This window comes from Vigna unguiculata, chromosome 5 (genome assembly GCF_004118075.2).
Source record: "Vigna unguiculata cultivar IT97K-499-35 chromosome 5, ASM411807v1, whole genome shotgun sequence".
Lineage (NCBI taxonomy): Eukaryota > Viridiplantae > Streptophyta > Magnoliopsida > Fabales > Fabaceae > Vigna > Vigna unguiculata.
The window spans coordinates 680,521-701,478 of NC_040283.1; the positions used below are offsets into that span (position 1 = coordinate 680,521).

The window sequence follows — 20,958 nt, forward strand, 5'->3', positions numbered from 1 at the left end:
TCAAACGTTAATAATACTCTCAGTTCCAAAATAAAACAACATAGATTTCGATCCATGAATTTATGTATCAAAAAAGATACTGATTAATTACTAAAAAATCAAAACATGATGTGATTAAGTGAATCAACAAACTTAATCTATCAACTTAAAGTAAAATCATGAGACTAATCCATGTTAACTCTGTTGATAATGAGTTAGGTTGGTTCACTTTAAGGTCTAAACAAAAAGTAACAAAATAATTTTGGCTAATAAATAGATTGGCCTGGTTCTAAGGGCGTTCACAAGTGTTTGCCTATTTCTAGCACTACCAAACAATTATTTGTTCACTTTAGTTTAGGTTTTCACTTCCATTCATCATGACGTGTCAAGATATTTTTCTCTTTTCTTTTTTATAATATATATATATATATATATATATATATATATTATTCTTAAATATTCTATGCTCTTGAGTTCTGTTTGTCATTAAACATCATCCACTAAGAAAAGGTTCCAACTTCTATTTACAATTTTGGCTAGAAATAATGTCTTAGCAAGTACAGTAAGTTGAAAGAAAATAAAAATTATCTTTCCATGCATTAAGGGACCATGTTGATTATAAATTATCTTTCATTTCAGTTATTAAGTCTAGAAAAGTGAATAATGTTTAGATTAGTGAAGTCTAGAAAAGTCAATAATATTTTGATTAGGGAAATCTAGAAACGTTACCAAAAACAGTTATCTAGATTTTCTTTTTCATAAAGCTCACTAACATAAATTAAATGGTTTTAAAGAAAAGTCAAATTATTTTCAAATAAATTCTTTTTATATATATTGTCAAGTGAGAGAGAAAAATAATTAACAAATTAAATAGTAAACAAGTAAAATAAATTGGATTTCTTTTTGGTTTGAGAAGAAAAAGAAAATACACATATAAATTCGTTCTTCTTAACAAGCAAAGAAAAGTGCAAAAAAAAAAAAAAAATTGACAAGACAATACATTTACCATTGTATTTTGAACGTGTAACTTTCGAAAAATGTGTTTTTATATGTAAATATAACAAACAAAAATAATAATTTCACACCCTCAAAAAAATACATCCATCTTATAATTCATTTTAATAATATAATAATGTAGTAATATATTAAATTTTTAGTGTGATTTTTTTCTTTTTTCTTTTTTATCTTCCACCCTCTATCAAAGAGAGAAAAACATTTTTTTTTTTTGTGTGCGTGCATTTCCCTCTTCCCCGATTTTTATTAGAAATAAAAAGAGAAAAATGAAGAACTACAAAAACAGTTTCAAAATGTGAATCAATCAATGCTGAAGCAAATTGGCAATTTGACAAATATGTTTATGAGATTTGTATTATATATATAAACCAGTCCTCTTTTGTTTCCATTGCATAAAGTAAAGCTTTTTGAGACACGAAAGGTTTTATTTTGAAGGCAAGGATAAACACCACATCTCGGTTAACAAAAGACCCAAATACGAAACGATGTGTGTGAAGCTTTTTGTATTTTATAAATAAGAACACACACACAGACACACCATGATATATATATTTGGAAGATGAGAATCTGATGCACGTGGCAGCAAGGGAGTGGGAAATCCTAAGGCAGAAACAATGTGATGGAATTAACACTGCTTTTGATGTTTTTGTTGATTTGGTTTGGGATTTGTGGTGGTAAACGTGGAAGAAAACTGATAAACATTATCGTTTTAGGAAGATGGAGGAGGGACAAAAACAAAAGCATGAAACATCGACCACATGCAGATGATAATTGATAAACCTTGACGTGACAAAGCATACGCATTATAAGGGTGGACATGACTCGTGCTGCTACCAAACATGTCAGCACCACCACTTTCTTATAACATACACACCTTCTTCTACCACATGAAACAAAATGTCAGAATCCATTCACCCAATAAAGGCACGTATTTAGAGTACCAATTATCCAACACCAAAAAAGTAGTTAAATTTTGCGTTGGTAGTTTTAACATTTGCGTTCTTCGGGTGCTCGCAGCTTTACGGCATTTCCAACTGTCTCGCTTCGTTTTAGCTCAATCTTCACCCATTCTTCATCATTCATTGCACACTTTCTTCGGTCTTCACAAAGACACGTACCATTCTCATACCAAATACCCTTTTCCTACCTCTTTTCTTCAATTTCCTAATCCATACTGCATCAGAACAAATATACAACTTTTATTAACAATCAAAATTCGCCTCTCAATCATAAGTTAAACGCCTAAGTAACAATTAACATAAATTTTTCAAAGAACTCAACAACTTTATTACTAATTTTGTACACTCAAGCCACGTAAACAGAAACCATATAAAAGAATATCTTACTTTCGTATCAAAATTATACATGTCAATGTAAATGCATGTAGGTACGATCTATAAATCTCAGTTGTTCTGTGTGTATTAATTCTAAGGGTGTCAAAAAAGGTTATCACAGTGAGCCAATCTGGCAACCGATTCAAGCTAGGTGGAGTTAAACAAAAATCAAAGTTTGGTCAATTATGGACCAAAAGAAACCTGACTTATTTAACTCGAAGGTTAAATGGGTCGAGCTAGGTTTCCAGTAGATTGACTCATTATTAAGACTTCTATATCTGCATTTTTTATTCTATCCTAATTTCACGACTAACCAAAAACAAAATTGCAATGAGATCCTGCTCACGCTTGTAGGTAGTTTCGTTCTTATTACTTTCTGCAAAACTAAAATTGTTCATAGCCCTTCAACCAGTTGGGCTTAACACTATTACGTTTGACTGCAGTTTGTCGTGTTGGCCTTGCTGCTTCCAGTTGGTCTGTCATCTCAATTGGGCTTAAAGAGTCAGTAGCTTGGGCCATAACATTCTATTACAGAAGTTGTTAGTTATTTCTGAAAGCCTTAGTTGTTGTCCAAGGTTGTTAGTTGGAAAGGAATAGCTTTTCTGGAGTTAGTTAGCTGTGGTAACAGTTTTCCCCAACTGTACAACAAATACTAGATGTAATGTCCCGTCGCTTATTTCACCAGATAAGAAAATAACAAGCTTCATTAGATATTCTCAGATATTACTCTCCGCTTTCTCATAAATTCCCAGAGTTTTATTTTGTTGCTCACGCTTAGACTTTTTCAATTTTGTTAGAAGGTTGAGTGCCTCTTTAACTATAATCCAAATTAAGTAATAAACTCTTGAATGGTTGTTCATCCCGAGACCACCTAATTAACAACTCAGTGTCCTAACTACCTTTGCTCTAAGTCAGAATGTAGTGTGTACCAACTATGATGGTGTGGTGGCTCAAAGGCTAGTTCCAATGTGTTGATAGACGAACACTCATAAAGAAGGAAAATACAACACAGCTCATGAAGGAGTGGATTGTGTGTTTCAGCGTGTCTAGAGGGTGGACCATGTATGTTAAGTTGTTCTCAGATGGCGAGTCGTGGTCAGCTTGTTGAGCCTGTTGGACACAGCATCAACAAGCAGTAAAAGCAGTTCCACAAAGTGTGTGTGCGCTTAATGTGACTACATGTCTTAAGTGGAATGTAATTTAATAAGTTTCTTCAATATAATATTTTCTAGTTAAAGAAAATCTAATAGCATAGAGAAGACAGAGGTGCTAACATTTGACATGGAAGAAACTTTTGACGATTACATTGAGTAAAATTTGCAGTGACATATCATAAGAGTTCCAGGCATATATATACATGAATTGGCCAAGAGATCTCGTTGAAGTATAAACTCACCTTTCACAATTTTTTCTTTTCTCGGCAAGGGCTACTGCAACTTTAGCTCCAACAAGAGCATTATTCTTCACAAGAGCAATGTCTAAATTGTTGTTAAGCTCCACTTTAACACTAGACAAATATTGAAGGTTAATTATATTTTTGGTCCTAAAAAATGTTTGATAGGTCATTATTAACTCTAACTTTTACACGTTTGAAATCATATTAAAGTACACTTTCAGTCATTGATTTATACTAATGTATAGCTGGAAAACTCTAAAAGTGGATACTTGCAGCAAGTGAGGCACCTCCAGTCAGGTCATTTAGTCTAGCGAGCAAGAAAGGAGTCTCAGCACTCCCTGTTATATTGTTTTCCCTACAGGTGAATATATTAAGTTAAAGTTTAGAAAAATCAATATTAAAAGTGTGAAATAAAATTAGGAAACCATTTAATGTATATCTTCCATATTAAGCCATAATGGATGTAGAAGAGAGAACAAAGACATTTACCTGGCTTCTTTAATGGCTTTTTGAATGGCAGATTCAATTATGTGTCCAGAAGTTGAGTGTTCTTGAGGAATAGGAACCGCTATCAAAATCCCAGTCCCTAGCTTGAGTTTGAAGCTTGCATCTGCCAGAAGAATATAAATCATGGAGAAAATACAAACGGGCAACAAAAAAAAAAGGAAAAAGAAGGTTTTCCTTGCCTATTATGCTAGCGCAGTCTTCTGGGCTGTCTACCCGACATGAAACCTGAAATTTTGCAATGATCATGAAGAAAATGTAGTCAAACACAACATTAAGCACTTAATTATGCTATTCATGGACATGTTTAATATTGAAAGCATACGAGAATCTGATTTACTATACCTTGCAGCCACTTGTTTCCGTGAAAAATGCAGGAAACTCATTGGTCTTGTATGCAGCAACACAAACTCCTTGTGTTTCCTATTCAAGATAAACATACTAATAATAATAATAAAAGCTACGACTGATTACTGCTTCAGTAATATTAACACAAAAGTAAAAGGGTACCAGGTATTCAAGCGTCCTGGGAATATCTAATATTGATTTTACACCAGCACATACAACTGCTACTGGTGTTCTGCCTAGCTCAACGAGATCAGAAGAAATGTCCATAGCTGGCCAAAAGTACAAAAAATAATAATGCTCGATAAAAATCTCAGACTTTCTTTGCAGAAACTACAATAATATAAAAATTGAAAGAAAAAGAAACATCTATTGCGTTTGTAGACTGCAACAAGAAATTTTATTTTTCAGGATGTGACAAAACAGTTCCATCCAAAGAGAACTGAAGTTTTGCAGATTGTATTACACAAACATTTCCACTATAAGCCTATAAAAATACCAATCAAATATAGAGTCCTTCGGTATGTTTAGCGAAGGAGCAACTTCAAACTTTAATTAGCAGAAAATATCTTACAAAGAAACAAAAGGACCGAGTATGATTATTGTTTGTATATATTGTATAGCGAGACAAATTACAACAAGTGTTTTTAGGTCATAATGAAACATGACAAGATTTTTCCTGCAAAGGGAAAACTTGATCAAATGTCATAGCTCTCCCTTTTCGTTGTTCAAGTTGCAAATTGCAGGACTTTCAAAGACCCTAAAAGACATAACAACTTGTACAACAAGAACAGGTTGATTTATTTTGGTCTCAATTTTAAACCAAAATGTGTCATCTCTTACAGGCAAGGTTTCTCGGCATCCGTCATGAAAAAACAATTTGTTTTTATTAATGAGATATAGGAGGTTAACGTACTATGCTCCCCGTGTCGGTGCACGCCCCCAATCCCCCCAGTCACAAAGATGGGAATATTAACCTGCACAAAATTTTCAAAAGTACAGGCAGTTAAACCAAAACGGCATGATACAATGACTGAGGCTGAAATAGAAGTGGTATGAGAGAAAAATACCATAGAAGCAAAAAACATTGTCGCAGAAACAGTAGTTGCACCATTTTCACCTCGAGCTACCTGAAAACATAGATAAACTATGATGATGCACTAATGTTAAATAAGACTAAACGTACATAAATTGTCAAATCATACATAACTTCATAAAAACATATAAGTTCTAAAGGTGAAAATATTTCAAAAGGGAGCCAATTTCATGAAATAGTTAGTCCTAATAAAATTTTGTAATAGTAAGTCAATGAAGGACAAAAATTACATTAATTTCAATCAAACTTATTGACTCGCTTCTTGACCTGAGTTCATGAAGTTCACACGAATGTAGAAAGCTTGCCTGGGTTTACTCAGAAAAATGTTTGATAGCGAGTTAACTTGTTTTTTTTCCCTAAGATTGTAAACTTGTAAGAGTTTAAGAGTTTCTTCAAGAGTTTGAAAATCTTATTGATAGCTAACTATAGTGTAAAAGTATAATTAGATAAAGTCCTAGAACATGTTTACCGAGTATTAAACACCAAGGGCACCAAATCGTGGAAACATACTAATGATATATGCATACGTATAGGTATCATCTGCTACAAAAAATGTTTGATACTACTACCCATCTAGCATATAAGGGATAACGTTACGTTACAAACACAGTAAAGATGTCAACCTTAACCTATATTGGTTGACAACTCAAGCATTTTGCTTTTATACTTTTATTAAACCCTGCCCTGATTATAGTTGTGAAGAATACAAGTAACAAAACTTAATAAAGTTATACTACTTTCCAACCCATTTGACGAGCTCATTGCTCCCAACTGAAGTCGTCTTTCTCTACTGAATGAGTATGGTATGACCTCAATTGTTATCTTGCAGGCTCACATGTTTCAGTAGCATATATATACATATATATATTTGTCTGCCTCTCTCTGATACTGAGATGCCACTCTTTTTTGCTTCAGCAAAAAGTTATGTTCATGTGCCTGTATATGCTTCTGTAACAGAACTACACTCCCCACTGAGAAGGTTCACAAACTACTTCTTCATTTCACACTTCAGATGCAGGTCATTAATGCCACAATCTGAAACAGATAGATTAGCCAACCCGGCAGTGAGTAGTGGATAAAGTAGGTGGGCAATCACAGACGTGGGAAGGGCAAGAGTGTTTTGTTGTGTGAATTGCAGAGGATGGAAGCATTTCGGAATCACTACAAAAGAGTGGGCCCACACACTCCCAACACCGAGAACGCCCTCCTGAATCAGATTTCCTCTGGGATGTCTTCAAGCAATTCTTGCTATACATAGAGTTGCTCAAAAATTTTGGACTATACAACATTTTCAATGTAATGGGTTTCCTACTTTTCTTTTTGTAAGGTTTCTAATGACATTCATACAGAGATATGCATAAATTGTTAATATGGTAAACAATGTCAAGACACTCACAACATTTGCAATGTCCCTTCGAGCTGTCTTCCGAGCACTGGTTCCCAGACTAGCTAGTCTTTCAAGTTCTTCTAGACTTAGACCTATCCAGATAAAACAAGCAAGCAAAAGAATATCTGTCAAAAAGATATAATAAAACATATTTGTTACCATTGCAACAACAAAATAAAAAATGGGATGACAAACTCTTCAGCTGGTATTTTCAACTTGGTTCGCAGATATCATTCGTAAAGCAAGCGACATGGTATATGAATGATATAGTGCTTACACTAGACCTAACCCACATTCAGGTTGTTTTATGAATCAAAATTCATTGTTATTTTGACTCTTCTCTTCATTCCAAAAGCCCATTTCAAACCAAACTCGATTCACAAAACAACTTGAAAAGGAAATCCAAAGTTGGCTAAGCGCAAGCACTCCATCATACTTCTCATAACAGATCACTTGTGCTTGTAAGTGAATGTAAAATATGAAATACTGATTCGATCTATAGTTTGAGAAGGGTGAGAATAAATACCAACACAAGGCGTGCCGTCTAAAATTGCAATGGTGGCAGGAACTGCACCATTCTCTCTTACAATACGTTCCACCTCTATTGCAGTTTGCAAATTTTGAGGATATGGCATCCCTACAAACAAGAGTAACACTAAGTTGTGGGTTTATATGCGTGTGTGTAGGATATAGGAGCTATTGTAAGACATTAAAAACCATGTGAAATGATGGTAGATTCCAGAGCAACAACTGCTCGCCCCAATGATAATGCTTGAGAAACCTCAGAAGCTACCTTCACTTTCATTGATCCTCCAATTCCATTGACATGTGCAACCTATATCAAAACTCATTTCACACTTTCCTTAAGAATAATACCAAAATGATACAAAATTACTACAAAGGTTGAGAAAGGGAATATAGCAGTAAATACAATGGATGGTTATGAGAGAAATCGATTATCACTACCTTGTTGACTGCTTCGGTCAAATCCAAGTGCCGCCGAAGATTGGCTAGTCGCGACGCCGGTGAGAATGCCATGTCACCTTCTTGCTGGGAACTTTTGCTCTCAGAACAATTCAGGGCAATTTATCGTGGAAATTACATCGGACCAAAAACTTCCTAAAAAAAAAAAATAGTTCATAATAGTTTGCTTCTTCATACACATTTCTAAATTTTATCCAATATATAAATATATAGGGAGAAATTAATTTTAACTTAAGAAAAAAAATCATTTATTTCTTTATAGGAGAAATTCATCACAACAAAAAAAAAGTTTATTTTTTATTTGAAATTTTTGTGAATCTACTCATCTAATTATTTTAAATGACATGTAAATGTTAAATTCTAAAATTACTATACAATATTATTAATAAAATTACAGCTTTTAAATTTGAATTTTTATCGGTGTCATTCATAAGATTAATTAAAACAAGTTAATAATCGCTATCATTAATAATATGACCATATGAGAGTTGTAAAGATGTTTCAGTGAGAATACTTCACTTTTATTTTTATTTTTATTTTCTAGCTAATGACTAACTACAAAATTTACTCAAAGTCTTCAATGAGGAAAAATAAAAAATATTGAATGTTTTATTGGTTTTGTAACTATGAAGAGAAGGTACAGACGTATTAATTTTTGTTTATCTTATTTTATTTTGTTGAACTCTAGTTGAGCTATTCATAATTTTAAACTATTTTATTTATTCTTATATTTATTATCCGGTAATTATAATATTGATAAGAATTACCCACCACTACATCAATGTCATTTTTTTTACCTATTTTGATTTCTCATTTTAATACTAATTTATAAAAAGATATTGTCTTTAAAAATGTTATGATTGTTTATTGTTGCTTTACTCTTGCAAATATGCAACTAAAGCAATTGTACCAGGCCTATCGTGATTCGCGATATTATTTATCAAATATAACTAATTCACCAATTAATTAAAACTTTAAATATTATTTTTAAATAGGTAAAATGTATTAATTATTTTTAATTTAAATTTAAGTCTGCTTTTGATTTGAATTGAAATATATAAATACTATTAATTAATTAATTAATTAATTAAAATGTTAAAATCATGTTTGATTATCGGAGCTAAATATTTTATACTTAAATAATCATGTTAAAATTACATCAACAGGTTTATTATAAGAAAATAAAAAATAAAAAGAAAAGGAAGTGAGAAAATATCAAAATGACAAGAAAGAAGCACTGATGAAGAAATGTTGAGTTGAGTTGCTAAGCTTCATCAATCCTCGTATGGTGTTTGTGGGTAGCTTCAATCATGCTGTTTCTTTCTCTTCGTCCTCGTTTCTCTCCAAATACAGATTCATATTCTCATATTCACATTTCCTCTTCACTGCTCCCAAGTTCCAACAACAGTCACAATCACCAACCCCCTTCTCAAGTTCCCATCAAAGCTCCCACTCCTCCATGGATGAAAGGTCCTCTTCTTCTCCAACCCAACGAGCTCGTTGACCTGTCCAAACCCAAAACCAAGAAGTTCAAGTTGGAAAGACAAGAACTTTCTGATAAAGATTTGATGGGCAAAGAGGCAAGGGGGAAGAGGGTCATGAAGAAAATTGTGAAGAAGGTTGAAAAGCTTCGCAGCAGTTACAATTCAGCTGAGGCTCTGATTGGTTCACCCAATGTGGAAAGCTTAGGAGGAGTTTTGGAAAGTTTGAAGGAAAATGAGGAAGTTAGAAGCACTAAGGGGAGAATGCCATGGGAGAACGATTCTAAGTTTGTTTACGAGAAAATTAAAAGGAAAAAGGCTGTCACTGCTGCAGAGTTGGCTCTTGATAAGGTACTATTTCGAAGGTTGAGGGATGAAGCTGCAAGGATGAGAACGTGGATCAAGGTTAAGAAAGCTGGTGTTACACAAGATGTTGTGGATCAAATTAAATTGACTTGGAGGAGAAGTGAGCTTGCCATGATTAAATTTGATATCCCTTTATGCAGGAATATGAGTAGAGCTCGAGAAATTGTTGAGGTGTTGGTTTGTTCATATCCCACTAGTAGAATTTTGTTAAACTGTTTGCCATCATTATATTGTTAGTGTACTGTACCTATGCATGACTGAAAGATAGGTTTATAAGGCCATTGTGCTCTGTGTATTGTTATTTCTTGCCTGCTGACAATCTAGTTGTATTTGTTGATGCAATTCATACTTTGTGCAGTGTGTTTTTGCTGGTTAAGCATTTGTTTTAGTATGATAAAATTTCCAACTTTTAAAGCTAAGATAAGGATTCACATTCACAGGTATGTTTATAGGTGTTCAATATTGAAAGTTGATATAATCTGGTTCAACTCTGACTAATATAATATCGAGTGTCTTGTTACTGCTAAATAATGCTATGTTTTATTTAGCAGACATGCTGCTACGTATGAATTAATTTTGTCAATGATCTAATATTAGTCAAACTGATCTGATATGTAGATAACTATTTCTGCTATGTTTTATACATATTTCATGTTATCCTTCTGTGTTATCTTATGATTTCATTAGTTTTCATTTACCATTTGAATAGACAAAGACGGGAGGCTTAGTTGTTTTGAGTAAGAAGGATTTTCTTGTGGTTTACCGTGGATGCAATCATCAGTTGACAACTAAAGGTTATCAAAGTCCAAGAAAAAATCATTCCAAAATGAGTGGGGCGGAATCAATTACCAATGGTGATATTTGCTCAGTTGATTCCAACCACAGTTTGAGTGAGATGCTGAACGTCAATGCTGAGGATAAGGATTATTTATCAACTACTGTACAAAATATGAATTTTCAAACGGCCAGCAGCTCACTGTATGAGAGGGAAACTGATAGATTATTGGATGACTTAGGACCTCGCTTCGTTGATTGGTGGATGCCCAAGCCATTTCCAGTAGATGCTGACTTACTTCCTGAAGATGTTCCTGGATTTCAGACTCCATCAAGGCTCTGTCCACCTCATTCTGGTGCTAAACTAAGTGATTATGAACTAACATACTTCAGGAAGCTTGCTCATCCTTTACCGACTCATTTTGTTCTCGGTACCCTCCTGCTCCTTGCTATCCTTCAATTTATTTTCCAGACTTTCCTTAATATGTGTGCAATTTATATAAAATAATTACCTGGATAATTCAGCTTAGCAAAATATATAATTATATTTTTTATTTGCTTTGGTTTCTTATTTGACCATTTGGTCTTGTTATCATCACCATCGTCATCGTCATCATTATCTCGTGATATCTTCACTCTTCAACTCTTGATATCATTATGAGAAATGCTGGCAAAACACTTTCTAACACTGTTCATTATTTACTGAAATTTATTGAAAATCATAATATTTTGAGTTTCACATTATATAATCAGTCTCTTGCATGATATCATAGTTTTCAATACACTTCAACTATAAAAATTCACAGAAAGAGTCTTTGCTAGCAATCTTCGTATCATTAATTTTCTGTTATGGCTAACTCAGTGAATTTTTCCCTATTCATAATTGAACAACACTGTTTTTTTTCATCTGGTTCTGAATTCTGTCATCCTTCTTTCCTCAGATATAATAAATTGTATAAACATAGTTTTCTGCATACTAGCTTATAGGTAGGTTATAGCCAACAATTTATTTTGTTGTGCACAAGACAAACTCGTCTTTACAAGCTTGCCCATGTTTGTTTTTATGACTTATTTTATACTTGTAGAAAGAAACTCGATGCAAGGAGTCTATTGGCTGGTATTCTTGGGTTGGGAATAACTACATACACAATTCAGTGTCAGTTGCCACAATTGGTGATAGGTCTTATGTATTAATCTTATGACCTCGATGGTATCAACTTAGAAAGCAATATCGTACTTGAATGGAGCTGAGTTCTTGATGCAATATTTATCCACTACGTATACATGGTCAAGCAGTATCCGTATCAATTAAATGTAAATTAATATTAGCTTTAATAAGCAATTGCCAAGCTGAGCTATTTTCGTAAAAGTATTATGCATGAAGTTAATTAAATGTTTTTTGTCTCTTTTATATGAAGGGAGGAACAAAGGACTCAAGGGCTTAGCAGCGGCTATCCTAAAGTTGTGGGAGAAGAGTCTTATAGCGAAAATTGCTATCAAGTATGGAATTCAAAACACTGACAATGAAATGATGGCCAATGAACTAAAGGTAGGTTTGCTAAAAATTTGACTGTCCCATGTAATGAGATGCAATGCAAGACATCCTAAACCTTAGGTGTAGGTTTCATAATAGTATGCTTGTGAGTGAGACTTTTTCATGTTGTGTTGAGATGGAGACTGTTAAATGATTGTCCTGACTCACTTTTTGGGGAAGAACTTGTCGCTTTGGTTGTCCTAGCTGGAAATGTAGACTGATACAAGAATGGCTGTGTAAGTCTCTACAATGCGAGGGCCTGTTTAGAATGAGAAGTTCACAATGCCTACTGGAAGAAAAACTCATTTGTTGCACCAACCATATTTTTCCAGATTAGTTTGCTAATATGCAATACTGGTGGAGTTGACCGCTTGGGCTGTCTTTTGTAGCTTGTGTATTAGTTCTTGTAATGGTTTTGGTATGTGCATCCGTAAACAGGTCTAAATATTTTATGTATTTAATGCAGCGTCTCACTGGAGGAGTTTTGTTATTGCGCAACAAATTTTACATAATACTCTACAGGGGAAATGATTTCCTTCCAAAAAGAGTTGCAGCTTTGGTAGAAAACAGAGAATTGGAGCTTAGAAGTTTCCAATTTGATGAAGAAGTTGCACGAATGAAAGCACTTGAAGCCTTTTCTCCTATCGATGAAGTGCCACAAGACACTAGTACAAGTGGAACTTTAACAGAATTCAAGAAAATTCAAACAAAGTTTGAGGATACAAAAAATAGAAACAAAGAGTTAAACATTCAACTGGAAGCAGAAATATGTAGACTGGAGAAGGAATTGAAAGATAAACAACACAGAGCATTTATTGTAAGATGTAGTTAATTGAAGTTTTCCTTTTGTATTTATCATATATTGATTGATACTCTTTAATTAGTTTTGATGATTCTGCAGCTGAACAAGAAAATAGAGAAATCAGGGAAGGAATTATCAAAGTTAAATGCTGCATGGACACCTAGTGAGCAGGATACTGATTTGGAAATAATGACAGATGAAGAGAGAGAATGTTTTAGAAAGATTGGATTGAAGATGCAAAGTTGCTTACTGCTTGGTATAGAAATTCCACTTCTATAATTTTGATTAGATATACACATTTACAGACTCTTCATTCTTTTGCCTACATTTTTTTTTTCAGCATTCTTGTGTCTACATGTCTTGCTTTTTTTTCTCATTGTTTTTAGCTGTTAAGATGTTCCACATCAGTTACTCAAAGTACACCTTATAAATGAATGCAGGAAGACGAGGAATCTTTGATGGTGTATTGGAAGGCCTACATCAACATTGGAAACACAGAGAAGTGGTGAAGGTCATTACGATGCAGAAACTATTCAGTCAGGTCATAAACACTGCAAAACTGCTGGAGACAGAAAGTGGTGGAATTTTAGTTTCAGTTGATAAACTGAAACAGGGCCATGCTATTATTATATACCGTGGAAAAAACTATAGTCGACCTTCAGTAAAGTTAGCAAAAAATCTTCTAACTAAAAGAGAAGCATTGCGTAGATCTCTTGAAATGCAAAGAAATGGAGTAAGTGACTACCTTCTTTTGCATCCATTGTTGCCATAGTTCATATCCAATTCTCTTTTTTGTACTTTCCATTGATTAAGCTTCATTTGTTTAATACTGTTTCAGTCGCTTAAGTTTTTTGCTCGTCAGAAAGACCAAACAATCTCCGAGCTAGAGCTGAAACTGGTAAATTCCAACAATCTATGCTTGAAACTGGCATTCATGTATAGCAATATTAACAAATAACAAAGTATTTCTAAGTGTCTGTCACATTTTACCAGAAAACTCAAACTTTATTTGTTATGCTGTGTAACTGGGATTGTTTTTTGTAATTGTAGGAAGATCTGCATCAGAGAAAGGAAATTGAGCGGACAGAATCTGAAAATTAATACATGCATGTATGTACAAGACATGTATGATTATCATGTTACAACCTCTCTCTAACTAGCATGCTCATTGATGGTGGACGAGACATATGAGAAAGTCAACAAGCATTTGTAAGAATGAAAACATGTTTTGCAAGTAAGCTTTCCACTAATTTGTTCTGAAAATTTTTCGTTTGAGTTCAGCTGTTCAAACTGTTTCTTGTTTGATTAATTAATGAGTAGGTTGTGGAACATGTTCATTTGAGTAGGTTGTGGAATTTAATTTGATTTTTTTACCTCTTGCAGAAATCAAGTGTTAATGTAAAGAGATTCAAGCAATTTTCACTCATGTTCAACCACTCTCAACTTTCTGTAAGTTGAAGCTGAATCCTTTGAATATGTTCTTGATTTTGCTGGTGGTGGTGGGCATGATTTTTTACTTTATGAGGAAAAAAGATTGATCGTACATCACAACCGTCCATTGCGGAGGACACTTCGTGGATTGGATCCATCTTGTTTGATGTAAATAGTTAGAACTCTTGGATAACTATAATATGTTTGGATGGATAAATTTTATAAAGCAACTCATTTTTTTATGATTTATGAAAAAAAAAATGTATTGTTTGGATGAAGAATTTAAAAATTTATAAGAATAATTTTATTATTTAAAACGATGGAAATTTGAAATTTATTTGAAGAGTAAGAATTTACTCTCTTTTTTTGTTGTTTTTATTATTTTTTATTATTTTTTTAATATTTTCTTTTCGATTCAGTTTGGACAAGGTCATTGTTTTTAGTTGATTATGATTCTGTCATTATTTAGTTTTGATTGGAAAATACCAACATCATTTCATTATCTGATATTTTGAATGGTCTTTCCAAAATATGAGATGCTTTCTTGAAACAAAATTTCTAAAATAAGTTTTCTAATATCTTTTCAAACGAGCTTTGTGAAAAAAGATATTTTGATCCTTTTGCTTTAAGCATGGTAGTGCAATTAGTAATATTTGGGGTGTAGGAAGAAAAAAGACCAGGTTTTGTTTGTTTCTGGATACACAATAGACCAGATTAACAAGAACAAAATATCTTGTTAGACTGGAGAAAAATTAAAGAATCAAACTATAACAGCTTTTTTAATCACTTGAATACCTTTACAAAAAAATAATTTTGAATAAATATGATTGTTTTCTGTTCAAGTGATGTTGTTATTATCCGGTTATAAACATTTTAAATAGTTAACTCATATTTATAATCGAGCTTTTCATAAATTTCCTCAATTATCATTATTTAATTTTAAAATTATTTCATATAAGTTATAATTTGACAATCTAATCTACTTTATTTCATGCAGCAAGTTCACATTTTCAGTGAACAGATGATAAGGAGGACAGAGTTGTTGGAAACTATAAAGTTAAACAAAAATACAGAATTAAAATACTAATTAATAATAATAATCCATTAATTTCCTATCTTCAACTTCGTTAACTTTGCAAGCAGTTCTTTTATCAGTTTTGATGGAATGGCTCCATTTTCATCGTATATTAGAAAGTGCAAAAAAAGAAAGAAAAATACAAAAAAGGAAACCTTTGGCAACAAGCATAGGTCATATTCTTCAACTTTGATGAGTTTGGTCAAAGCATTAGGTAAAAAGTAATTATAAGTTGTAACAACCATAAAAAAAAGATTAATTCAATTAAAGTGGGATATTAATAATGAAATCCAAAATTTTAGTATAATGAATTTATAGATTCTTTTATATATTACTCAATTATTTTTTTTACTCAATATTACACTTACATTTAAATTTTGCTAGTAGTATCATTCAAAAAGTAGTATCATCAAATTTTACTCAATATTACCCAACAAAGCAAAAGTATTAGCATTCCATGTGATGATCATTTGCTTTCCGTTAAGAGTTGCTTTCATCTTAGATCACATTTTCTAACTCCTAACTTATATATTTGACTCAAACTATAAAGTGAATCATAACCACACAACAACTTTTTCTTCCTCTTATAAACTATTACTCTATGTTTTCATCTTGAAATTAATTATAAAAATGATTAAAAATATCAATGTTAAACTCAAATTGTGCTAGGTCGGTATTGTTAAATCCGAATCTGACCCAACCATCTCAATGTTCATCGCCACTATAGTTTTTGGAAGTACCTATTAAATTTAGTTCTAAATGTGACCATAATCGGATGTAAAATCTTCAAACAAATTCGCATGTGAGGTACGATAGCAATTATATCAATGACTGAAAACAATACACGGTGCTATTTTTTGCCACGTGTTATTATTCAAAGAGAAAAAAAAAACTTAAAACTGAAAATTGTTGCGAAAGAAACATTTGAGTCAAACGTATTTAGTAGCAGAAGTGTTATTTTCATTGTCATTTGGTTTTGTTGTGAGCAGCTAGTGCGAGAGAGATTCCCCCTAACGTGTCCAAAAGAATTTCACGCCACCACTACACTTCAAGCCAAAGCAACAACCCAATTTACTCGCATCTTTCTCTCTGTAAATAGAAAATTCTTTTTATTTGCATTAAGTTTAACTCGACCTCACAAAATCAGTTCGTAAAATGAAGTTTATACTTTATTTATATATTATAAAATTGTCTTATTTTTAATTAATGTGAAACTTTCGACAAATACTTTTTTGAATATTTCTTTCTTATAGTTATTATTTTTAGCTTGCTCAGATCATGACAATAAGGGGAAAGATGCCCTCGATGATGGCATGGTGGGGCTGTTTAGATTCTAAATGGGATGTTAGGGAGCACAGCAATTCACCCTTTTTAGGTTACTTCAACAAGATAATGAAAACAAAATGGCTCAAAAATGGGTCACTCAGACACCAAGATTCCTTCAAGGTTTGAACAAATCCAAAACTGTTTGTCATTTTCACTGGGTCTCTAGTCCCTATGCAACAGAGACAAATCATGAACCACAAATCAAATATAATTAAGCCCTTAATATACTTGTTAGATCTCAAATCTCTAGCTAGAATAGAACTAGAATCATTGCTTGCCCACACTGTGCTCAACATCATTATTTTAGAACCCTATAATTAAAGCTTCAAAAAGTACACCTGTTACAGTACACACGTTACGCAATGAATCAACACACGTACATACATTGGACCTACCTTATCAGAGAGTATAAACCCTAGACAAGTACAAAGGAATGTGCATTATCCTTGCATAATTTAGTTCGGACACCGTTCGATACTATACTACTCTAATGTATTATTATTGCTACCTTTTTAAGCATACCCAAAGAACAGGATATGAATTTCATTAAAAATATAGAACTTTGCTACATCAGGAAAATATGATTATTTTTTACATTCTCTATCAACAAAACCCTAAATAAAGAAGCATTGCTTAAGTGTTACAACAAAACAAAAGCTCTTTTGATCCAATGGGACAGGACAAAAACAGAAGACCATCGATAATAATAATCCACCTTTGAGCAGAAACACATGGGAAGCTGCGAATAGAGACACAGTTGTAGGAAAGTATCACGGTCTTTTTCTTACAACCACTTATCTCTCATCACTCTTCTTCTAGATCCATTCTAATAAACACAAAAATAAGCACCCTACTACTTTCCATGTTATGTTAGAAATCATGTCAAATCCATAAATAATAACTTCACATTAAATATTAAAAATATAACTGTTATTTTATGGCAGTATTAACCATTAACAAATCTTTTGGTGAATAATTCCGAAATTAATCGGCGTGTGGTGAGAATAAAATATTCGTGGAAAAGTACTTGATATACGTATACGACGTCGCATCATAACCGTTCCGCTGACGCGGCAACGGGCAAAGTGTTAGTTACATTGATTACTTACTGCCTTCACGGCTTTACCAGAAGCGCACTCGGCGCATGTTAGCAACTAACGTTTAATTTAATATAATATTATTATTTTTTTGTATGAAAATTATAATGTTATTGTTATATGTGGAAGAATTCAAAATAATAGAATAAATAAAAAATAAAATTGAGTAATTGAATTAATCCGTACAGTTATGACACAGTGGAGAGAAAGTATGAGTGGTACTATTCCGGGATGGTGACAAGCACCGGCCGCCACGCTCTTCTCAGCAACCGGTAGCGGAAGACGGAGGATACCGGGCGGAGAGCTGCGGCGGAGCGCCGGAAGGGAGATCCGGTGCGGAGACGGAGGCCGAGGGCGGAGTTAGGGATGAGTTCGACAGACTGATCTTCTTCTTTTTCTTTTTCTTCTTCTTCTTTTCGTTGGTGTTGCTGTTGTTGATGGAAGATTGTTTTGTCTTCGTTGAGAGGTGGCGGCGGTGAGGAGACGAAGAGGTCCTTGAGCTTGTGGCGGACGCGGGGCTCCGGGAGGGGCGGGGGATCTTGCGGCGGGGGATGGAATCGGCGTCGGGCGAGGAACATGCGGAGGGTCTTGCGGCGGCGCAGGTGGATGACAGGGCTGGTTGTTGGACTGCGGGTGGGACTGCCGGCGACGGCGCATTGGGTGGCGAGAAACTTGAATTTGTGCATTGAGAATGAGGAGAGAGAAAGAGAGAGTGAGATCTGAGAGAGGAGAGAGAGAGATTGATTGGACTGAGAAAGGAAAGGGAAGGGAAGAGGGCTTTATCGGGGAATATAAAAGCTGCCTTTTTTTTTTTTCTTCGCCCCAAATTCTACTACTTCACAATACTCCTGATGCTATATTTTTTGTTTTATTTGTTTTTTCCTTTTTCTTCTTTTTCTAATGCTCTTTTTCATTACTATTCAACTTTTATTTTTTATTCTACAATTCAAAATGGTTTAAATTTCTTCCAACACTATGACACATGCAAAGTCTTGAAATACACTAATTACAGTCTTGAAAAAATACATAGGAATAAAAAAAATGATTATTTTTACATAATGAACATCAAAGTCAATTAAAGCCAGAATATAAATTGAAGAAGTTGTGTGAAATAACTTTCTCATTTAATATCTCTCTCATATTTGTATATATGTTTGATGAATTATGTGTGATTTACATTTATGAGATTGAGATGTGTTGATGAGAAGTAGTGCAACAAAGAAGACCAGAAAGATTGAATTGCATTGAGCAGCCAACCTCCCAAGAAATATGGGCATAAATCAATTAATGCATCCAAAACAGAAGAAAAAGTCGAATTCATTGAAGTGTAACTTTGACATGGAGTCACCAATTTCAGAAGATTTAGTTACTTTGTTTTGGGTCAGCATGATTTGGTTGCTTAGGTTGCAATTATACCTTTATAAAGTAACCTTGGAGGGAAATGTAATCACAAAAGTCTAGTAGTAAGAATCAAGAGTTAAACCAAAACCAATTTTATATGTAATCAACAAATTTAGGGAAGATTGATGATCTAGCAAAAAAATAAAATATTTTATTAAGTAATATAAAACTTTATATACACACTATAAATATTTAGTTACAAAACTTTAAACTTAATTCAATCTTATAAAATCAAATTAAAAAGTATAATTTGTACTTATTTATATAGTGTAAATTAAGAATGATATTGTAGAGCAGATCGTGCGGACTAATTCGCAAATCCACAAGAAAAAATGTAAGTTTGTTTTGACTCGTCCTACATAATCATAACATGTAGTTCATGCAAACCGACCTGCGTTGTCCACATGAATTTAAATTTTGAAAAAAAAAACATATGTTTTTAGATTAAATGGAAAGAAAAGTACCCCATGATACAACAATGATGATTTTTGACCATTAGGTGGGTATAAGTATAAGGGTGTTAAGTAAACATTTAGATAAATGCATGAACCTAACTATTATGGTTAATAATACTCATCATTTCAATAAAAAAAAAATCTAGATTAAAAAAGTTCAATAGTTATTTTTAAATGAATATTTTATTGATTACGTTTAAACTAAGTTTCTTTTCCTTCTTTGAATGTAATGCATTATGTTTGTTAATCCAAAATAACAAAATTGAAAAAAAAAAAAGCAATCCTTATGTGGGTCGGCTCACAAGCCCATAAGTCAAATGTTATGTGAGGTGGACTGACCTGACCCACTTTTTGTAGGCCAAATGTGAGCAGGTCCAAAACGGAATCGGCAGACCCTTATTATCACCCATATTGTAAATGTATTTTATCTCTAATCGATGTGAGATCTTTGTCACACCCTTCTCATGTTAAGACATACATCTTGAGCATATGATTAGATATTAATGATGATCCAATAATGGGTATGGATGATACAATAAACCTAGCAAAAAATAAATCTTACTATGATAAACTTAATATGACTTTGGTACCAAATTAAGAGGTAAATTTTAAGCCTAATTTATTCAACGGATGCATCGACATGAAATATTAGAAATCCTACATATAACAAGATATAACATGAATTTATAATATATAAATAAGTATAAACATTACTTTACAAATTGATTTTATAATATTGAATTACACTTACATGTTAATTTAAAAAATAATTACAATTTATATAATTTTAAAATATGTAAATTGATGAAATAAAATAAGATAAATAGTCACCATACTACAATAAGTATTAATATATTTTATTTTTAGTGTATTAAAGAGAAAAAGTTACAGTTTTAATATTCACTTTGTGACTTACTGACCATACTTTTTAATTAGCTTTTAAACCACTTTATTATTTAACGAACTTAATCTTTAATTAGTGTTTAATTATTTGGATATTTATATGAATCTTTATTTCATCATAAGCTTGAGTATCCATACCTATATTCATATAAATTTTTTTATACTAACACAATTGAATGATTTTCCATAAAATATAAAATCAATCGATCTAAGTTCACAAATTTCTTAAAGTTAATTACTTATTGGTATACTTTAAATTATTTTTTCTTGCCAT

At 32.8% G+C, this 20,958-nt stretch overlaps 3 protein-coding genes across 4 annotated transcripts; 1 reads left to right on the forward strand and 2 right to left on the reverse strand.

Moving 5' to 3' along the window:
• Positions 1-1,730: 1,730 nt before the first annotated feature.
• On the reverse strand, positions 1,731-8,212 carry LOC114183427 (pseudouridine-5'-phosphate glycosidase). Of its 2 annotated transcripts, none has more exons than XM_028070447.1 (13): positions 8,022-8,212; positions 7,773-7,890; positions 7,582-7,692; positions 7,065-7,147; positions 5,643-5,702; positions 5,489-5,549; positions 4,738-4,844; positions 4,573-4,650; positions 4,410-4,455; positions 4,213-4,333; positions 3,993-4,078; positions 3,724-3,805; positions 1,731-2,167 (listed from the first exon to the last, which is right to left on the reverse strand). In XM_028070447.1, the coding sequence occupies exons 1-13, from the start codon at positions 8,091-8,093 to the stop codon at positions 2,158-2,160; spliced, it is 1,035 nt and encodes a 344-aa protein (XP_027926248.1). In that variant the 5' UTR covers positions 8,094-8,212; the 3' UTR covers positions 1,731-2,157. The 2 variants fall into 2 exon arrangements, with proteins under 2 accessions (XP_027926248.1, XP_027926249.1); XM_028070448.1 differs by having other exon boundaries at positions 7,849-7,890; positions 8,022-8,195.
• Positions 8,213-9,256: 1,044 nt separating this feature from the next.
• LOC114186013 (chloroplastic group IIA intron splicing facilitator CRS1, chloroplastic) lies at positions 9,257-14,744 on the forward strand. Its single transcript, XM_028074005.1, has 9 exons — positions 9,257-10,057; positions 10,596-11,091; positions 12,079-12,209; positions 12,661-13,011; positions 13,096-13,252; positions 13,437-13,729; positions 13,835-13,894; positions 14,047-14,230; positions 14,380-14,744. Exons 1-8 carry the CDS (start codon positions 9,350-9,352, stop codon positions 14,095-14,097), a joined length of 2,247 nt encoding a protein of 748 aa, XP_027929806.1. The 5' UTR covers positions 9,257-9,349; the 3' UTR covers positions 14,098-14,230; positions 14,380-14,744.
• Positions 14,745-18,068: 3,324 nt separating this feature from the next.
• Positions 18,069-18,740, reverse strand: LOC114185704 (proline-, glutamic acid- and leucine-rich protein 1-like). Its single transcript, XM_028073578.1, has one exon. The coding sequence runs from the start codon at positions 18,609-18,611 to the stop codon at positions 18,147-18,149; it is 465 nt and encodes a 154-aa protein (XP_027929379.1). The 5' UTR covers positions 18,612-18,740; the 3' UTR covers positions 18,069-18,146.
• Positions 18,741-20,958: the final 2,218 nt, after the last annotated feature.